At 43.2% G+C, this 21,782-nt stretch overlaps 1 protein-coding gene across 3 annotated transcripts in view; it reads left to right on the top strand.

Annotated features, from left to right (window-relative positions):
- The window catches only part of BANK1 (B cell scaffold protein with ankyrin repeats 1), a 187,248-nt gene extending 167,345 nt beyond the window's left edge, over positions 1-19,903 (top strand). The window contains exons 11-17 of one of the 3 annotated variants that reach the window (XM_088660491.1): positions 6,366-6,434; positions 11,311-11,489; positions 13,797-13,860; positions 15,298-15,327; positions 16,180-16,250; positions 17,337-17,388; positions 19,425-19,903. In XM_088660491.1, the coding sequence (XP_088516617.1) occupies positions 6,366-6,434; positions 11,311-11,489; positions 13,797-13,860; positions 15,298-15,327; positions 16,180-16,250; positions 17,337-17,348 (425 nt within the window). In that variant the 3' untranslated portion in view covers positions 17,349-17,388; positions 19,425-19,903. Of the gene's footprint in view, positions 1-6,365; positions 6,435-11,310; positions 11,490-13,796; positions 13,861-15,297; positions 15,328-16,179; positions 16,251-17,336; positions 17,389-17,569; positions 17,633-19,419 lie in introns of those variants that run through there. The other 2 variants (XM_035114023.3, XM_088660492.1) reach the window with 2 other exon arrangements.
- Positions 19,904-21,782: the final 1,879 nt, after the last annotated feature.

Below are 21,782 nucleotides of genomic sequence, written 5' to 3'. Positions count from 1 at the left end.
AATCTTCAAATATCTAACAGGTTGTCACATGGAAGATGGAGCAAACTTGTGTAGGACGTAAACCAATGGCTTCCAGTTACAAGAGATGAGATTCTGACTAAACATCTTGAGAACTTTCTGACAGTAAGAGCTGTTTGACAGTGCAACAAACTCCTTTGGAAGGTGGTGGACTCATTGGAGGTTTTTAAGCAGAGAGGTCTTACAAATAGCGGAGGAGAGGAGGCAAGCAAAATGCAAGGGAGATAGGGAAAGATACAGGAAACTGAATGCAGATTTCAAAAAAACAGCAAGGAGAGACAAGAGGGTCTTCTTAAATGAGCAATGCAAAGAAATAGAGGAAAACAATAGAATGGGGAAAACCAGAGATCTGTTCAAGAAAATTGGAGATATGAAAGGAACATTTTGTACAAAGATTACCATAATCAAGGACAAAAGTGGTAAGGACCTAACAGAAGCAGAAGACATCAAGAAGAGGTGGCAGGAATACACAGAGGAATTATACCAGAAAGATATGGAGGTTTCGTACACCCCAGGTAGTGTGGTTGCTGACCTTGAGCCAGACATCTTGGAGAGTGAAGTCAAATGGGCCTTAGAAAGCACTGCTAATAACAAGGCCAGTGGAAGTGATGATATTCCAGCTGAACTATTTAAAATTTTAAAAGATGATGCTGTTAAGGTGCTACACCCAATATGCCAGCAAGTTTGGAAAACTCAGCAATGGCCAGAGGATTGGAGAAGATCAGTCTACATCCCAATTCCAAAGAAGGGCAGTGCCAAAGAATGCTCCAACTACCGCACAATTGCGCTCATTTCACACACTAGCAAGGTTATGCTTAAAATTCTACAAGGCAGGCTTAGGCAGTATGTGGACCAAGAACTCCCAGAAGTGCAAGCTGGATTTCGAAAGGGCAGAGGAACCAGAGACCAAATAGCAAACATGCGCTGGATTATGGAGAAAGCTAGAGAGTTCCAGAAAAACGTCTACTTCTGCTTCATTGACTATGCAAAAGCCTTTGACTGTGTCAACCACAGCAAACTTTGGCAAGTTCTTAAAGAAATGGGAGTGCCTGATCACCTCATCTGTCTCCTGAGAAATCTCTATGTGGGACAAGAAGCTACAGTTAGAACTGGATATGGAACAACTGATTGGTTCAAAATTGGGAAAGGAGTACGACAAGGTTGTATATTGTCTCCCTGCTTATTTAACTTATATGCAGAATTCATCATGCGAAAGGCTGGACTAGATGAATCCCAAGCCGGAATTAAGATTGCCAGAAGAAATATCAACAACCTCAGATATGCAGATGACACAACCTTGATGGCAGAAAGCGAGGAGGAATTAAAGAACCTTTTAATGAGGGTGAAAGAGGAGAGCGCAAAATATGGTCTGAAGCTCAACATCAAAAAAACCAAGATCATGGCCACTGGTCCCATCACCTCCTGGCAAATAGAAGGGGAAGAAATGGAGGCAGTGAGAGATTTTACTTTCTTGGGCTCCTTGATCACTGCAGATGGTGAAAGCAGTCACGAAATTAAAAGACGCCTGCTTCTTGGGAGAAAAGCAATGACAAACCTAGACAGCATCTTAAAAAGCAGAGACATCACCTTGCCGACAAAGGTCCGTATAGTTAAAGCTATGTTTTTCCCAGTAGTGATGTATGGAAGTGAGAGCTGGACCATAAAGAAGGCTGATCGCCGAAGAATTGATGCTTTTGAATTATGGTGCTGGAGGAGACTCTTGAGAGTCCCATGGACTGCAAGAAGATCAAACCTATCCATTTTTAAGGAAATCAGCCCTGAGTGCTCCCTGGAAGGACAGATCGTGAAGCTGAGGCTCCAATACTTTGGCCACCTCATGAGAAGAGAATAATCCTTGGAAAAGACCCTGATGTTGGGAAAGATTGAGGGCACTAGGAGAAGGGGACGACAGAGGACAAGATGGTTGGACAGTGTTCTCAAAGCTACGAACATGAGTTTGACCAAACTGCGGGAGGCAGTGCAAGACAGGAGTGCCTGGCGTGCTATGGTCCATGGGGTCACGAAGAGTCGGACACGACTAAACAACAAAAAGCAGAGATTGGATGGTCATCTGTCATGGATGCTTTCACTGAGATTCCTGCTTGGACCAGATGACCAGGTGCAATAGTAATAATAATAATAATATGTTTGTTTGTTTGTACCCCGGCCATCTGGCTGGGTTTCTTCCAGCTGTACAATTCTATGATTCTGTGGTTCATCTAGTCAAAGCCCCTTCTCAATAAAGAATGTACAGCCCAAGATAAAACCACACACCCCTAACAGATAGTCATCCATCCACTGCTTAAGTATCTCCAGTGGATGAAAGATCCTCAGCTCCTAGGCAGTATGTTGCACTGCCAAACAGCTTCACTGCAATTTCCACCCATAGGTCCTCTGTGGAGCAAGAGCAGGGTCCGCTTGCCCATGAGACAGGGTGAAGCAGCCACCTTGGGCAGCGGAAGCTCAAGAGGTGGCACTCCTGTGGGCACCTCGCTCATCCCGCCACTTCAGCCCCTGGTGAAGTCTCAGCAGCTTCTGGCAAGATCTTGCTGAAATCTCACAAGAACTCATTGAATTCTTGCAAAAATCTCACAGAGAGAAAACAAGTCTGCTTCATCTTCTATGGGGCAATCCAGCCATGCCTTCCCTTAATCATCTCTTCTCCAGGTGAAACATACCCAGCTCTTTCACCTATTCCACATAGGACTTAAGTTTCCAGACCTTCAATATCCATCCACTGGATGTGCCAAATGGTTTGTCAATGCCAAAATCGGGTGCCTTGGCTTGTTAAGTGTTGTGAGAAATGTCAACATGTTTCTTCACTGTTTTCTCCTCAGATCATAGCATGCCCGTGTGCCTGCTGTGTTGCAGTTTAGTTACATTTTTTCCTAATTCCGTCCAAAAAAAGTGAATAATTTATTTTCTCTTACCTCGCCCACTCAGAGTGTTTGTTGCCAGCTGAAAATGATTTTCAGCAAGACGCTGAATGTAAAGTGGTTCTAGCAATTTGACTTTGAACAGCTGGAGAAGTAATTCCATTTATTTCATTGCTGTGGCATTGCAAAACTCAGCAGAAATACCCTGGCCTATCCGTTAAAGTACTTCCTAATCAGGGACATTGTTGAATGTATCCCTGTCCTGGACCCAATTTATTTTCTCTTTGGGTAATTTGTTAGAGGACACACACTTCATTCTCCTGCCCTTGGCCATTAACATTTGGTCTGCCCATGACTTAACATCCATTGGGTAGGGTAGAATTCTCTTCAAACCCTGACGCCTTTGCTGCCAGCAGTTGACACTAGACTGGAGTGAAACTTGATGGCATTGCAGGAGCGGCCATGTTGGTGGGGTGGCACTGTGGAGCCTGTCACCTGGCAGTAGTGGCTGTGCCACATACTGGGTTGATGCAGGCAGCACAGCAATATGGTCCGGGCAATTCGGACACATCGGTGGAGTAGGGCCGTCTTAAGCATATCTGGCACCGTGGTGCGAAGATCCCTCTGGCGCCCCCCACCCTGCCCCGTTTTGCGGTGTGGCTGTCTGGCGCCCCCCTGGCAGCCTGGCGCCCTGCGCCACCCAGCCTTGCTGTAGGTGCGGCCCTGCAGTGGAGACAGCCTGGCACTCCCATTGGTTCACCTTAACCTCATTGCTGCCCTGCCCTGCCCTGCCCTTTGAGCATAAGCAAAATTTCTCGCCAAAATTGCAGCACACTTCTCCAACCAAACAACAAATAGAAAAATGTGTATATTAGGGTAGAGCAGGCACCGGCAAGGTTATCTGGCTATGGGCTGGATCATTCCCATGGACGTTGTCCATGGGCCGGACGGGCACAGCGCGATGCCGGAAATTGTGTCTGTGCATGTCCGCAGCGCAGTAAATCGCTTCTGCAGCTGCTCAGACCCCAGAAATCGCACCTGCACAGAAGCGCTTTTCGGCGTCTGGGCATGCGCAGACACGATTTCCGGCGTCGACACAGGCACCATTTCTGGCACCGCTCAGCAAGTCCCCGCGTCGCACTACGCTGGTGTAGCGCAGCACGGGGGGGACTCGCCAAGCAGGCCGCTCGGTTCACGGGCGGCCCGTGGGCTGGATAAACGGCCTTTGTGGGCCGCATCCGGCCCATGGGCCAGAGGTTGCCGGCCTCTGGGGTAGAGCATGGGTAGGCAAACTAAGGCCCGGCGGCCGGATTCAGCCCAATTGCCTTCTAAATCCAGCTCGTGGACGGTCCGGGAATCTGTGTGTTTTTACGTGAGTAGAATGTGCCCTTTTATTTAAAATCCATCTCTGGGTTATTTGTGGGGCATAGGAATGTGTTCTTTTTTTCCAAAATATAGTCTGGCCCCCCACAAGGTCTGAGGGACAATGGACCAGCCCCCTGCTGAAAAGGTTTGCTGACCCCTGTGGTAGAGTATGCATACAAGTGTATATACAGTACTGATGAAAATAACATACAATATGCATTATAGGAGGTGGGAATGCTTGTGTAAGCAACTCCCACGGCCAGTTGCCAGGAACGTACAAGACAAGTTCTTACCATCTGCTTTTTATTCAATATTTTCAGAGAGAGGCTTGGAGCACAGCCCCTTGGGATAGTGGTCTTGTCCTGAGTGACTCTCCGCCCCCCTTTTCTCCCATTTCCTCATTCCTCATTGTCATCATCTCCCCTACAGGTACCTCTGAGGGCCCTCTGCTTCTGAGATCTTTGCTAGCCTACTTTCAAGGCTTGCCATGTTCTGGGAGAGGGGAGTTCTGGAATGCTTTCTAAAGACACTGTGTCCGCCAGCTGTCACCCTCCTGGTGCTTCCTCTTCTTCCTCTCCCATTATTTCCCAGCGGTCTCTACCATTCCTCTTCTGCCCAGTCCCTGACAACTTGCAAAGATTTGCATGTTCGTTTTTATTTATTGTTTATTAGCACAATTCTAGCTCACTTGTCCTCCAAAGAGCTCAAGAAGTGTCTACAATTCCTGCTCTTCACATTTTATCCTCACAACAGCCCTATGAGGTTGTTTAGGCTGAGAGAGACAGTGACTGGATCAAGGTCACCCAGAGACCTGAGTGGGAATTTGAGCCCAGGTCTTAGTCCAGCACTCTAACCATTAAACCACTGCATACAAAAATGTGTGTCTCAAGGGAAACATTCCTGCTAGAATGCTGATGGATTATCATGAGGATATATATATATATATATATATATATATATATATATATATATAATTCACATCCTGGTGAGAAAATGTGGAGAACTGAACTTAAGATTTGAGAAATGAGAAACTGAGAGAGGTCAACCGATTGACAGATATGTCCTCTCTATTTGGTGACACAATCAAGCTTCCTACCATGTATGGCCAAGTGTGGTCTGGGGCAGTGGAGAGCTGGACCAAGGGGGGAGGGCAAGGCTGCAGGGAGGTGCTTCAGTTTGAAGAGAATGGTGTGCAAATTTTGTTATGGACAATGGAACTTCAAGAAAAAGGCAATTTAAGCTGCTGTGGGGGGGGGAAATATATTGGAACACTCCAAATCATTTGCACAGAAAATAGTAGATCTATCTGAAAGGCAACACAGAGAGATCTCCATTACAATCTGCAAGGGGGAAGGCTTATAGGGAACAGCCTCCACTAATCCAATTGAGTTCCTCTCAGAGCAGTAGTCTAGCAGCAGATCAGATTACAGGAGGCAGGAAGCAGAGAGTGAGGGACAGGGCTCAGGCAGAGTCAAAGAGCCTCCACTCCGAGCTCAGAGGGAGGAAGAGGGGCCGGAAAGGCAGGGAAGGCAGTCAGAAGGGCGGCCCTTTCCCCCAACGCCTGAATTGAGGTGAACGGCACCCCATAGGGAGGCGCTTTGGCATCCCCAAACTGTTATGTTGGGTGCGAAACAGAAAGAAGCCATTGCGAGGTTCTGACTCAGACTAAGCAGACATGTTCTCCATAGACTTTGCGCTGTACATAGAATGCACCATAATAAACACTTTAAGACAAGCAGGCGTGGAGCGTCTTTACTCAAGAGTAGCTGCAAAAACCCCTGACACAATGCATCACAATGTGTGATTATGAGATTATTGTATAATCTAAGACGCTTGTATAATCTTAGTAGGGGCGTGACTTTGAGGGGGTGTGGCTGTAAGGAGGCATGGCTGTGAGCATCATGAAGGGATACTGCACTTCTGAATTTGCCTCTACCCTGAAGTATTCCAAAATAATGCCCATCAACACTGTGAGAACTCATGCTATTTCCTTATAATCTGTTTTCAAGGTCCTTGGATGCTCTTGCAAGGCACTGGAGTTCTAAAAAGTAATCACCATACTGATTCTGCTGCCATCTTTCATTTCCTAATTTCCTTTTTGCGTAGTTTTTCAGCAAAAGGCAACCAGAACTCATGCTGGTAATGAGAAGTTGCTGTGTGCTGCCAGAAAACCAGGTATGATAATTTTGTTGATTTATATATACATATATATATATATATATGGTCCAGACAGGCTGCTCATGGCAGTATAATAACCCAATGCAACAATCTGCAAAAACTCACGTTTGCTGGTTCCCTGACACAACTTGTGGCAGGGTAAGTTTACATTGTCAGTCTAGGACTGGATGTTAAATGCATCTATTCTTCTACAGTCCTTTCTTATTTCTCACTGTTCTTTGCCAGGCTGCACTGCCAATGGGAGCAATCACAGGGCAAATGTGACAGTTACAGAGCTAGACTGAGACTTAGGGCACAATCTAACCAGCCGGCAGGGATTTCTGGAGAGACAGGACCAATGCCATAGCCCCAGCCCAGCCCCTCAGAGCAGCAGCAGTGGAAGGGAAGGGAAGGATAACTGGTACAGAGATCAGGTCCAGATCAGGTGTGACACCATCATCTGGTGCAGGATCCAGCAGATCCCAGACTGGCTCAGTCCCGCCGCCTCCTTTTCCTTGGAGCCCATTTCAGGGCTTGTTTTAGTGCTCCCCACCAGAAATAACACTGTTGGAAAGAAAGCTATGCTTGATCCACTACTTTTCTACTTGCAAGGCATTAGAAAAGGGAGCCTCCCCACTTCCAGCGGTATAGTTCTCATCAGGAGCTGTGCTGTGCAACTCTACTGACCTCCGAGCTCAGGTCTTAAGTTCTAACCCAGAGAATCAGAAGTTTCCAAGCAGATGCAGTTTAGTTTTTGTAACTTCCTTTACTGGGACATGACAACAATTTAAGAATACAGAGCTATGCACAATTAGCAAGGGAAAAGCTCCAGTTCAGACCACTGGGACTTTCTTTTGAGCAAATATGTAGAGTTGTGCCCTGTTTAGGGCACCACTGTGTTCAAAGCCATTTAATCGATGAAAAGAGAATTCCTGACTGTTTGTTCCATTTTTATGAGCAGTGAGTTTACTTCAACCTTCAAGCAGCATTATAACATTTTCCTAGGAGATGATTAAATATCGGTATTATTGACGCTGCTGGTGCACCGATGTCCAAGGTTACTGCTCTACAAGTTCAAATAATTTCTAAGCATCAATCACCTGCTGAAATAAATGCATTTTTAATAGGCTGGCCAGATTCTCCATGCTACCATGCTACATGTAGCCCACCAGGTACAATAAAAACTGCAAATCAGAATGTTGATGTTTTAAAGCTTTTCATTGGTACAAGACAATAAAATGAGGATCAATATATTGTTGGCTGAAGGACAGAAAATTAGTCAGAGCTCATCACCACCAGCTTACTACTACAGGGTTCCTATCTAATCATTAATTGGCTATCATAGTATTAATTGAACCAGCACGTCTGACGTGTTTTGAGATCACTTCCATGGGGACTTTTGGCACATCAGCCATCAGTTGCCAGACAACACAACCCCATATATGTTTCCTCCAAAGTAAGTTCCACTGTGTGCAATGCAGCTTACTCCTTGGTAAGCGTGCATATGATTGCAAACTGAATGCCTGATCTTCATCCATGTGGAATACAGTGAAGGACAGGCAACTGTAATGCAAGTGAGCTTCCTGGCCAACCTATTTTACCTTCCCAGCACGGACTCCAGTGGATGTCAAGCTGCTTTAAGCTGCATATGTGGAAATCTCCGTAGTGATTGTGAGGACTGATTAGAATTCTGAATCGATGCACTCTTCACCTGCAATCCACACACCCACTATTCTTATGCCAATTGCTGCTGGTCAAGACAATGAAGGACACTTGGCCTGTTGCATCCCCTGGTTTGATGCTATGTATACTGCTTGAAATAATGTCAGGAAGGGACATCAGTGTCATTGAAACAATGTCCAGAGCAGGGACAGCTCCACTTCAGATGCTCCTGATTGTGTCTCAGAAGATAATCCCATCAGTTCCTCTCTCAAAATGAAATAAAAATAGGAATGCTTTTGGAATATAGCTCAGCCGGATTCTGCCTCCCAATCCCTGCCCCCAGTATCTGAATTGTTCTTTGCTTGAAATGTTGCTTGACTGGAACAAAAAAATGACGGAAACCCAGATTCCCAGAAGTGTATATCCAGAATGTCAAAATAAGTGAAATAGACATTAACTGCGTGTTCAAAAAAGCAACACAAATAAAACTCATAACTGCAGCCCAGCAAAAAGAAGGGTACAGGATCAAATAATATCTCAAGTACACAATGTTTAAACTGAGCATGACTGTGAGGGAGCTATAGCTTACCCCTTCCATTCTTCCAGTGTAGAATGGCCCTTGGAAGCAGCTACATCCTTCCCCGAATCTTTTTAAAAATTCATTCTACAAGTAAGTAAGTAAGTAAGTAAGTAAGTAAGTAAGTGCTCATCTTTTAGTGGGGTGGATAGGACTTGATCTTCTTATTACATTATTGGTAATCTCAGGTGTTATGTACTGCACATTGTCTTAAATTTTCTGGTTTTAATCATTTTTAACTATTGCAATTGATCTTGTTAAGTTGCTTTGAGACTTTTTTTTAGAAAAAGTGACTAACTAAATAATAAAAACAATCACAATGGAAAGGGAAGGGGAAAAGAGCAGGTAAAAGTTGTGAGCATGTAAAGTTGTTGGCATATACTATTTAAAAACAGCAAAAAAACCCAACATATTCTAATTGCTGTTGACAAAAAGTCCCCAACTTTATACTGCTTTAGGTGGTAGGTGAAGACCTTCAACTAATTTTCTTCCTTCCCTGGATTGGTTACATGTTTATTTGATGGCTGCTTTAGAATTGTCCGCAATTTTAGGTTGCTATTTTCACAATGCATTTCTTCATATTCGTAAGCTGACCCCATTTCACCTTTTGCTCCATGCACGCCTGAGAATTATTGCAGCATCTTAGGCACTGATATAGCAAAAATGATAGGATCATATATTTCTAATTGTACCTGACTATGTTGAGCCAAAATTTATCAGAAGACAATGTTTGTGAGGCAATTTCTGCGATTTTCTTTTTCTCATCTCCTTTTAAAAGGATGAGGGACATGGGTGGCACTGTGGTCTAAACCACTGAGCCTAGGGCTTGCCAATCAGAAAGTCGGCAGTTCGAATCCCCGCGACGGAGTGAGCTCCCGTTTCTCGGTCCCAGCTCCTGCCAACCTAGCAGTTCAAAAGCACGTCAAAGTGCAAATAGCTAAATAGGTACCGCTCCGGTGGGAAGGTAAATGGCGGTTCCATGCGCTGCTCTGGTTTCACCAGAAGCGGCTTAGTCATGCTGGCCACATGACCTGGAAAAACTGTCTGAGGACAAACACCGGCTTCCTCGGCCTGTAAAGCAAAATGAGCACCGCAACCCCAGAGTCATCCGCGACTGGACTTAACTGTCAGGGGTCCTTTACCTTTTAAAAGGACACTTTGCAGAATGTTCTCCAAATATTACCCACCATTTTAAATGGTGGCTACTAAGCCCCCGCACCAGTTGCTGCTGTGTTGGAGAGAAAAATGTGGCGGGGGGGGGGGGGAGAGAGGTATGCTACTGCCACTGCTGATAATGCATCCTCCCAAGAAACTGTTGGAGAATTTCTCTTCCACATAAGAACAAAAGAGCCTGCTGGATCAGGTCAATGGCCAAATTAGACCAGCAACTTGAGTGCAAAGCATCCCACACTTGTGATTCTCAGAAAACGGAATTCTGAAGCCTACCACCTTTGACAGTTTAGGGAGAAGCTAGCCATTGTGGCTAGTTCAACTCTGTTGTCCACCCTAGAGAAATTAGGTGAAACAGGCCCTCTGATTTTTCTCCCCACAAATGAGGCAGAGAATTTTGAGAGCCTAATGGTGTACAGCTCTAGTATAGCGATAATTCAGCATGACACAGCATTTGTCTTCAGGAAAGTGTGGTGTGCGCTTTGGTTGCTGTGAAAAGCTATCTTGGTGGTGCTACATTTCCTGTCCTTGCTTATGAGCCAAAGTGCTTAGCCTTAATGTAATGTGTCAGTGATTCCCTTCTTGAGTTTCATAATTAGTTAATGGTACAGTGCCGTCTCACAAAGGGAACTCCAATGACAACTAAACTCAACAGAGAGTGAATTAATCAGGCAAATGGCCATGAATGTGAATGCTTTGTGTACCAGGATGAACCCCCAATCACAGCTAGATATTGGAATCCCTGGCAACATTCATCTCATTTATCAACATAGAATTTAATCCTGGATCTTAAAAGTTATTGATATTCCAGCTGGGATCCAGATTCAAATCTGATAGACCTAGCAGGTAAGGGAGAAACAAGGTCCTGGAGAAAGGTCTACCTGTTACTTATCTCTTGGTATAGGGATGGGAGATATGCAGTCATCCAAATTTTGTATGTCAACAACTCCCATTCCTTACCATTGACTATGCTGGTGCTAATGGGAGCTGGAGTCCACCATCATCTAGAAAATGACAGGCTCCCTATCACTGTCTTAATGGGAGTTGTGGCAAAGCTCTGATAATACATATAAAGGCTGACCAAGGAAAATAAGCTTAATGTTCTGGTGTCTCTAAGAAGTCAGGGTGAAGCAACATCTTCCCCCCATCATTTAGACCTTTACCGTTTGGGTTTATGTATTTATTTCCTTTATATCTTGCCTTTCTTCCATGGGGCTAGATGTGGCCCACCTCTTTTATTTGCATCCTCCCCATGTGGCTGAAATATAGTGAAATTAGCCCAGGCAACTAACCTGTGTCTCCCCATCCCTAGCTTGATATGCTAACCATTGTATCATTTTACCACTACACCACACTGAAAAGGTATCTAGTAATTGCACCTAGGCTGTCCATTTTCTCTGCTTCAGAAATCTAGATTTCTATCATATATGCCGCTCAAAATGTGTTTTTGCTTCCATCCTGTATGTTTGCATTTGCTCCTTGAAGATAGAGCTCAAGGTGACAGGACCACATACAGTACCGTCAAGCCAGGCATCCCATTGAGACAAGAAGAGCTCATCCTATTGCAAGAGCAGGTGAAGAAGGGGATACTTTCTGTGGATGAAGCTCTGGAGAAATTTAAAGAATGGCAAAATCACAGAAGTGGATTAGAAGCGACCCAGCAGGTAGAAGCCTCGTGTATTTTGTGTGGGGCTTACAAGCTAGCTGCTATGTTCAACAAGATATCTCTGCTGTTTTAGTGGGTTTCAAATTTTTCTTCTCCTGTGTTGTGTGTTTTAAAACCTGAGTTGGACGTACCAGTTTTAGACACATAGGGAGCTTCCTTGTGCCAAGTCAGTTGCTTTGTCCATGAGGTCCAGTATTATCTTCTCTGACTGTCAGCATCCCTCCAGGATCTCAGGCAATGTCAGAGACCAGACAGAGGAGTGCTTCTCTGATGAGGTATGGTGGGAGCCTCCCCCCTCTCCCTGACCAGGATCCTGAAGCTGCCCCAGAAGCAGCGGAGCAGCATAGACTTGGAGCAGTGGTTTGCAGAGGAACATAATTTGGAAGACAAAAGCTGGGCAGAGTTGAGTGGGGAACAGCTAGGAGAAGAAGAACTGAGAAAAAGAGAGTTAACAGACTCTGGTTCGCTGGAAAGTGTCCAGCCACTCAGTCCAAGGTCAAAAAGATTAGATAAGGTAGCTACACAGAAGGCACAGTGGTTGCGAGATGAGGTTGCAAGATGAGGAAGTGACGAGGGTGACTTGGGGGGAAGTAGGTTGAAACCTTAATTGGAAGCACCTTTACTTCGAAAATGGGTTCTTTGTTCTTTCACTATGGTCATTAAAATCTCTTAAAATGGTAAGAGACTCTTATCGCTTTGTTCTGCTTATCCGTGGCCAAAGGGAGGGAGGAAGCCGCTTGCCCGAAACCTGACAGGCAGAGACCTTTCCATCCCTTGCCACCTGATCTTTTAAACTGGAGATGCCATGAACTGAACCTGGGATAATCTGCAGGCAAAGCAGGCAATTCTGCCACTGAGCTGCCCCACTCTTGTGAATAGTTCTACGTATAGCCAGGATTCAAATCAAATCTTGGGACTCTTGTGAAATGCATGCATTTTTAATGACCACATCCACATGTGTTTCTCATAGTTAGGGGTGGAGGAGAAATTTGATTCAGTTCACATTCAAAGGCAAATCTAGCTAAGTCACACTTTTCAAACAGTGTGCAGGCAGAAATTCAACCATCCTTTAAATTTTGCGGTTATCCAAATTTTGCAGTGTCGTTCTGCAACCCAGTAATGTGTACAAAAATGCATGTGCCATGTAAAGGGTTGCATAAAATGCATACATTGGAGCAAATATCCTACAAAACGCATGACGCTATGGAAAATTGCTTGCAAAAGTGTGTATATTAGGAGAATATTTTGGGGCTAATTTTCAGAGTGAGCATACCAGTGATGGTAATGCCAAACAGGAAGTGACAGGGGGAAATCCCTCAAATAAGTCTCCATGGTTTACAGTGTCCTTGACTGAATGTTATGGGAAAGTTGGTTTAAGGAACAAACATATTTTCACTAAAGCTAGGCCCTTAAAAGATGAAAGGGAGGAGAGGGACAAGAGTACATGGGCACAGGGCTCATTCCCTATCTGTTAAAGCATAGTTTATTAGACCAAAAGTGCAACATCTGGATTGGATTTATATGTGGGATTCTGCAATGTTCTTGATGAGTGTGGGTGTGGGTTTGGCCACAATTGCTGCACCACCTACATTGAATCTCTTAGTTTATTTGTAATATATGTAATATTGCAGAAGTTTCTTTCTGGAGTCCACCTCACCATTTGCATTTGAGTGTTCATAGAGATTAGCTAGCTTTAAAGAGCTCTGAAAACATTGAGCCTTCACATAGTTGCAATTCATTTTCCATCATTGTCCAAACAGACAAACTATGGTTAATGTTAACTCTGGTTTGAAACAAGACAAATTCAAGCCATGGTTTAGCATGACATCCAAACCATTATGGGAAGACTTGACTTGTCCTTCTCTAAGGCAACCGGAGTGATTGGGCAGCAAAACTAAAGTTGACAGAACAAAGCTGAACAGGTTCTTCCTAATAGCTCATTGCTTCTTGGGTGGTTACAAATACTTCTTTCTTATTTTGGCCATGAGAGTCAAGGTAGCTGCCCATATGGATGGCAATTATTGCCTCTTGATGGAGTGGGTGGCAGCTGTGGAGATAGTGCATTTGTTCTTAGAGAAAACTTTCCAGAGATCTTTATATATCACAACTCTACCAAAATTCTCCTTTAAAACACACACAGAGAGATTCCCCCCCAATGTCTTTTAAAATGATTTCCTGTGCTAAGAAGCTTAAGTGTGCAGAATACTAAAAAGCCCAACTCCTCCAGCTACTCATTCATTATTTTTAACAATCAACTGCAGCTATTGATTTTTGTTGTTGTTTGTGTGTTTGTTTCTTACTTAAGGAAAAAATACGCCAGCTCAGAGACTCTATTATCAGGAAAAGACCGGAGGAGGAAAGCACGTATGGTAAATTACATTTAACTAGCATTTCAATAAGCTGCAGAAGGGAACTGTATATATATTTTTTTCAAGGCCTGAACCAAAGACTAGTGAAACCCATGGAAAGGCTTTGATAGGCTTCTCCATAGTTTTGTGACGATTTGTCAAATACGGAAACCTGCCTTCCCATAGAAGAACCCAAAATGATTCATAATAGTAATTATGAGCAGCTGTGCGGAATGCCAAAATTATAGGCAATGGAATCAAGAAACGTGTTTTGAACAGCAATTCAGTATTTTTGGACCAGGAAATCCTCTGTTTATACCAGGGATGCTCAAAGTTTGAATCAGGCCTTCCTAACAAGTTATAGAGAGTTGTCAGGGGCAGAACAATCCCTGCCCTGAACTCTTCCAGTTTGTGTCTTAGTTGCCACAACTCATCAACAAAAATTAAGCACTACAGAAAGGTTGGCAGAAGCACGGAGAGGGCTGGAGGGAAACTTTCTATGGTTGCTCCCAGAAAGGGGAAGGAATAGCAGCGATCACTTTAGAGGTGATTCACAGTACTCTGTACCCCTCCTCTTCTTTAGTCTGGGGTTGGTAAGAGACTGTGAATACACTCTGCATTTTTCAGCATGAAAAATAGTTTTTTTTTCCATGGGGAGGGCATTTGTATGCCTGTGGGACCTTTCTCTTACCTGGCCTGCCACTAGGTATGGGGGAGAGTTTAACTTTGTTTCCATTTCGAGGTGAACTTAACTACTTCACACTTTCTGAAAGATTATGAGAACCAAAACGCAGCCATCCTTTGAAAGCCACACTTCTCCGAATTTTGCACAAGCAATGTGTACAAAAACGCATATACTCGTGCAAAGCATGCATATAAGTGTACGTATTAGCGAACATAATGTACCAAAAAGGGGAAACTACTTTGCAAAAGTGTTCAAATTGGGGGGGGGGGATTGCATACAAAAAATGTACATATTAGAATTCACAGGAAAATGCTGGTAAATGTTCGTGAGGACTTTAAAAAAAACAGATTTTCAAACTGATGTAGAAGTGTGGAGAAGTTGATTTAAAATTAGGGAAAAGGAGAAAGTGAGAGAAACCAAAATGGATATATTGGCCCAATCCTGATACGCCAACTTCCAGTTTCAGTGCCGCACTAATGTAGATAAGACCACAGTGCTGGGATGGAGAGCCCTCCGAGTATCATTGGACACCAATTCCCATCATTCCCCATCCAGCAGGGTTAATGATCAAGGATGATAGGAGTTGAAGGATTGCAGGCTCCCCATCCCTGGAATATGAGGAAAAAATATGACATTCTGAGGTAGATCTATGCTCACAATTCAATGAATGCAGATCAAATAGCACTTGGGGAAGGACTGGACTAAAAAACAAAACAAAAAAACACATGACCAGTTGTGGTAACCACATTTTGGCTTATTTTTCTTCCTAACAGACAAAATCACCATTATTCACCATCCAGACGGTAAGTTCCAATACCTTTACCTCATAAATCATACCTACAGCCAGTCTACAAGGTGCCTCCTGAATAGGAATCTACTGAATAGGGTTTCTTTGGTTTAAAAAATAGAGGGAGTGCTGGTGCTCACTATTCTGGTGACTACTGTCACAAGAAAGCACTGGGTTTGTTGGTTGGTTTAGCGCTGATCCAAAGATTTTCCACCCACCTCCATTTTGACAAATTTGAGATGGGTAAAGTTTGATAACGCCGTGCCCCCCCGACCCTCAAAAAAGGACTGGTCAGTTTTAAGTGTGGTACATAACCTTAGTAAACTTCAGGATGTGGGGGCATACCAAGAAAGGTCATGGGACATCATCTTCCTTCCCTTTCTCTCATTCATTTACCCATCATTGCAAATTAATTGAGCTCTTCCCTCCAATAATGCACTCTTGGAATGATATGATGTCATTTGTTAATTAAAAATAAAAAGGGGAGGAGAACAGGCAGCAGGTCTGGGGTCTAATGTAAATGTCCCCGTGAAACACCCTCTAACAAAGCTGGTATCCAGGTGTCCCTTCCGTGCCAAAGAGTTCAACAACTAGGGTTCCACAACTAAGGTAGCCTTGGGGCTGTTCGTTTGACAGCAGAGGTGCTCAGAAAATGGCACCTTCAGGAGAACTCTTTCCATAGGAAAAGATATATGGGAGGAAGCCTCCCTTCAACTAGACAAGGCCCATATTATGTAAGGATTTAAACCTTGTGTGTGCTAGACTCTTACCTTAATTGGACTGCCTGCTGTAAGACAAATATATCAGTACCAAACAGCTCCAAACCAGCTTGAAGCTAAAAGTTGCAAGCCTTTTCTTATTTTGATAGTTCCCATGGCAAGACGAAAAGCAAGTCTTAGTGCTGAAGGCATTGTGTACACCCATCCATTTCCAAAGCAGGTATGTATCAAGATTTCCCAAAAATTGTGTGTTTTATTTCTGAAGTTAAATCTCAGAAGTGCTGATTCTGAAGCATATGTTTTTCCATATCGATCATTAAATGATATGTTAGAATGAATGTCCTACAGTCAATTAGGAGCTGCTGGAAATAAATGCCATCCTGATGTCAGACCTCAAAACATCATTCTGTGTCCCCACGTACCTTCTCTGAAACCATTTACAGTACTGTATACCTCCAATGGCCTCTTCCATATGAACATTTATTGCAGAATTTGTTGTTTAATCATCTTAGTTGTGACCCCATGAACCAGAGCATGCCTTGGAAAGTCTCACTTTCTTCTCAAAGCTTCTCCTTTTTTATGTCCATGGAGTTTCCTTGGCAAAATATTGGAGTGGATTGCCAGTTCCTTCTCCAGGTGGATCACATTTAGTCTAAACTCTCGGCTATGACCTGTCTGTCTTGGGTGGCCCTGCACGGCATAGCTCATAGCTTCTTGGAGTTATTCAAGCCCTTTTGCCACAACAAAGCAGTGACCTATGAAGGGGTATTGCAGAATGGCAACACTTAAATCCTATGATGTCATGAACAAAGCACTCCCCTCTTGTGCTTTCCTTGTCCAGGTCCCCACCCCACTTTTCTAAAGCAATTATATGTAATGTAATAGCATCATTATGGAGAAAGGAGGATAGGCAGCTTTCCACCCAGCAGCCATTTAGAGATGCTCAAGTAGTAGCAGTAAGCTTTATCCTCCTCCAAATTTTGCCCCTGCCCCCTGCCTCTGAAATTTGGCGGTGGGTTTTGTCCCCCAGCCTTTTTACCCACACCCCCATGCTCCCAAAATTGGAGAGGTGTGTTCCATGTTGCTTGCCCCTGCTAACTGCTTGGCAGCCCTGTTCTGGACCACTTCTGTAAGATTTTCAAAGGCAGACCCACATAGGAAACCCAACAGTAACAAGTCACTGGGGCATATGTAACCACTGCCAGATGCTTCTTTGGTTTTAAATTTTTATTTAAAAGTTTATGATGTCAATAGCTACCACTTCCAGATCCTTAACAGTGTTCATGAACAGCATGTGTTATTTCAGACTCTGCTTTGAAACCCACCAGGGAAAGAGCAGGCGTCTCCTGATAACAGAGGTAATGGCATATATACAACACACTTTGCAAACTGACATCGCTTAACTCCCTTTCATTAATAAACCAGCTTCTTTCCTTTATTTAACACTTGCTGGATATTTGAAATGTTTAAGGCAGGGGCAGGCAGAAGACCAGAGCGATTTTCAGTAGACTTCTTTTATTATTTTACTTTATATTTCAGACTTCTAAGCCACGTCACAGCAAGAAGTTATCAAGACAGGGTACAGTAAGATAAGCAAGACAGACAGACAAAATGAGAAAGAGAACACAGTTCTCTGGCTCCAAATTATTTAGCAACAAAAAGGTTCCCCTCCCCAAATTGGGTGCCTGAAACAAAGAAAAGCTAAGTTCTCCCTCTGCTGCTAGAGGCAGTAAGCCTGTGGATGCTATTTGCTGGGGGTGACAAGTGCTGTTATGGGGTGCTGTTGCAGGCAGTTCCTGCCTTGGGGCTTCCCATGGCATCTGATTGGCCACAGTGAGGACAGGAGGCTGGACTAGACAAACCATTGGACTAATCCAGCAGATGGGCTGTTCTTATTTTCTTACGTAAAGAATGCCCGGGGTAAACCCAGAGGTGGATTCTTGTGTGAAAAAGGAATGTGGGCTCAGTTCTGCTACTGAAAGGAAATTTACTTGGTGGTGGTATTAAGGTAATATAACTATCAGCATATGCTGTGAAACATATATGAGCCACAGGTAGGTAGCTGTGTTGGTCTGATGCAGTCAAAACAAAATTTAAAAAAATCCTTCCAGTAGCACCTTAGAGACCAACTAAGTTTGTCATAGGTATGAGCTTTCGTGTGCATGCACAGTTCTTCAGATACATGCACACAAAAGCTCACACCTATGACAAACTTAGTTGGTCTCTAAGGTGCTACTGGAAGGATTTTTTTTTTTTGTATATGAGCCAGTGCACTATAAGCTGATTCAATAAAGTAAAATAGGCTTCCGTATAAATTACTCGTTGATTCAGGGCCACTATAGTGTAAGTGTGGGTGTCGGTGTCTTTTTACACGGCTGCATTTTCAGCCCACCAATGGGTTAAACTGTATCGTCTTTCAATACAGTTGAATTTCAAAGGTTTGGAATTCTGAGAATGGCTGAAACATTAATTAACTATCTGATCAGTGCAGGATGCATTAGCTGTTATTTAAAAGCTGTGCCTTACATATCTTAGCTACCATTGTCTTCCCCTCCAGCAAAATTTGCCCATGGTCTTCTTAATGAGGATGACCTTCTTACTTGGGGCACCTCATTATTCCATTCTGCAGGAATTCTTCTTCCTTTTTAAAATAGCTTTCTCCTCCCTGCCACTGTACATTGCACCAAAGGGGTCTTGTTTTAAATTATTAGTCCTGCTACCTGCGTCTCATTTTCTAATTATTTCTTTTCTACATTCATTATTCCATCAGGTAAACATCCTGAGAGATATAAGTTATTAGATTTGACCGCACAGGGGAGAAAATATATGAGCACACTTAGGTAAATAGGTACCACTACAGCTAGAAGGTAAACGGTGTTTCCATGTGCTGCCCTGGTTCGCCAGAAGCGGCTTTGTCATGTTGGCCACATGACCTGGAACAGGCATCCCCAAACTTCGGCCCTCCAGATGTTTTGGACTACAATTCCCATGTTCTCCGACCACTGGTCCTGTTATCTAGGGATCATGAGAGTTGTAGGCCAAAACATCTGGAGGGCCGCAGTTTGGGGGTGCCTGACCTGGAAGCTGTACGCCAGCTCTCTCGGCCAATCATGGTCAGGGGTCCCTTTATTTTTACATATAATAAAGAATATAATGTGAATTTTGGGGTATTTTGTGAAATTTCACTTCTCATCAGCTTAAAGGAGCAGGAAAGGAATTAGAAATCCATGCAGACAAACTTGCCATTGAGGTTTTCAGCAAATTCTATTACTGAGTGGGGGTGGGGGCTAAGCATTGAAAGCTGGCCAAGAAGTCTTTTTTATTATTTTTATATGCTGGCCTGGTAACAGTTTGTCCAGTAATTGTATCTTTTTCACCATTCTCTTTAGAGCAGATTGTTGGACCCCTTGCAGCGAACATTCTGCATCACCAGGAGATGATCCTTGTTTCAGCAAACTCTGCTGTTATTGGACAATTGGACAATTTGAGCTCTTACAAACAACAAAAACCTTTGTCACCAATAAGTTCAGAGGTGGAACTTTTTTTTAATGGTTCTCTGCTTGTAATTGTCATAATGTCATATGACTGCCGCCAACCCATCATATCCCACCAGATCGTGGCATTAAATGACCTTACTGGCACCTGCCAAACCATTCTGATACAAAACACTGCAACATAGCTTCTGTTTCAAGCAAGAAGAATGAGAGACGCGTCAATTAAAATGAACAGGCCAGGGAATAAGGCACGAGAGCTTTGCCATTGGCAGCATTTTGTATACGTTTTCCAATTATTTCATGTGCATTTCATTTCTGTATGTGCCCTCATTGACAAAGAATAAGTATACATGAAACTGAATAAAAGATCAGTCCTGCTATTGACAAACTACTGTAATCAATCCTTTCCTTTCCCATCTTTACGGGGGTGAATACTGTTGTTTCTTTTTTAAAAAAAGTATTAAAGGGTTTTTTTAACAAACAACAAAGACATACAAAAATACAAAACACAAAAAGAAAATACAAAATACAAAAAATACAAAAATACAAAAGCAAAAATTCTAACTTATAACCCTTATTTCTAATCTATTGACTTCCTCATTCCACCACCTGCGTTTCTTTACAGATCATCCTTAGTAAACTCTAAATCTTATATAAACTCTAATTATTACTTTAATATTACCTTATTTCTCTATCTTTTATATCTCATCCTTTTACACTCTACCTATATCTTACCTCATAATTAAATTATAATTATCTTCTAACAATACTTATTTCATACCATTATATTATCCACAACCTCTTTGTATCTCCCTCATTTCCATTAATTCTAATCTATTATACGCTTGTTCTTTAAATAAATTTTAAATTTCTTCCAATGATGGAAGAAATGCTGTTGTTTCTGTAGCCAAAATGGCACCACCCAAGCACAGGAAGAAGGGAACTTTAAGGTTCTGCAGAAGCACACTGACTCTCAAAAAAAGAAAAGAGGGTCCAAAAACTATCCATACTGCCCCAAAAATACATGAACTACAGAGTGTATACAGTGCATGTGAGCATGCACACCGAAGCTGTCAAACCAATGTCCAACCAGCCTGTCCCAACCTCATCTCCTTTCCCCCACCTCCCCTATGCATGGTTACACCCTTCAAAGTTCTTCCAGCTGAGGAAGGATGCCTCTGAAAGCACATATCTCGTCAGCTGGCCTGCTCTGTGCCTTCAAATCTCTTCTCTTTAGGTCAGCTCTGTGACTCTAAAGACTCTAAACATCAAGCCTGTGGGCCAAACATTGTCCATTTGGAGTTCCAATTTGGCCCAAGAAGTTCCCCCCCTGTCAATCAAGTGGTGTCCCCAGACATCACTTGCCAATGTTTTGGGTCTTTGGCACCTTGCCATAGATTGAGCTTTCCACTGCTAGCAATTGAGCCTAAGTACCTGTTCGCCAAGTACTCAGTCACATCTCTGAAAAAGACTTTGCCCACAGGCAAATGTTGATCTATGCCTTCCAAGTGCCGTCTTTTCTAGTAAGAAGTGGGCTTTCCCACTGTAGACAGGTGCCCCCCCCTCCAACATTTTGTGACGGAGCCTCATTTATTTATTCAAAATTGTAATTTGTGGCACCTTACAGGAATATCTCCCATTCACCAAGAGGAATGATTGCATTCTAATTTTAGCTATATCCCCCCTAAGAACATCCAACTGCATCTTTGTACATTGCATTTGCATGTAAATCAGCACTAATTATCGACACCTATTAGCATGATTACAAAATACAATGTTTACATAGAGTATTTGGATTTCGGTGTTTGTTTAATAGGATTCCCAGGATAAACAAAGTGCTAAATTCTACAGGTGCAGCCTCCATTTTATTTACTAAGTAGTCCCCCTATGTTCAGTGATGTTTGCTCCCAAAAAGGATGCCTTGGTTATGCACATGGAATCCAAGTAAGAAAAACAGAGGCAAGAAATTGACATAAACCAAGCTCAATTTAAGTTAACACAAACACAATTTAAGTACAGTGTGGTGTAGTTGGACTAGGAACTGGGAGACCAGGGTTCAAATCCTCACTCAGCCATGAAACTCTCTTGGTGACCTTACGCCAGTCACAGTTTCTCAGCCTAACCTACCTCACAGGGTTGTTGCGAGAATAAAATAGGGAGAAGCATGACTATACCTTTGAGCTTCATGGGGAAACACTAGGATACAAATGTGATAATAAATGAAAGAAACAAGTTCATTTTTAACTTCTAGCTTTAAT

The sequence above is a fragment of the Zootoca vivipara genome, chromosome Z1 (genome assembly GCF_965207765.1).
Source record: "Zootoca vivipara chromosome Z1, rZooViv2.hap1.1, whole genome shotgun sequence".
NCBI classification, from domain to species: domain Eukaryota; kingdom Metazoa; phylum Chordata; class Lepidosauria; order Squamata; family Lacertidae; genus Zootoca; species Zootoca vivipara.
This window is presented reverse-complemented; position numbering and strand designations above follow the sequence as displayed.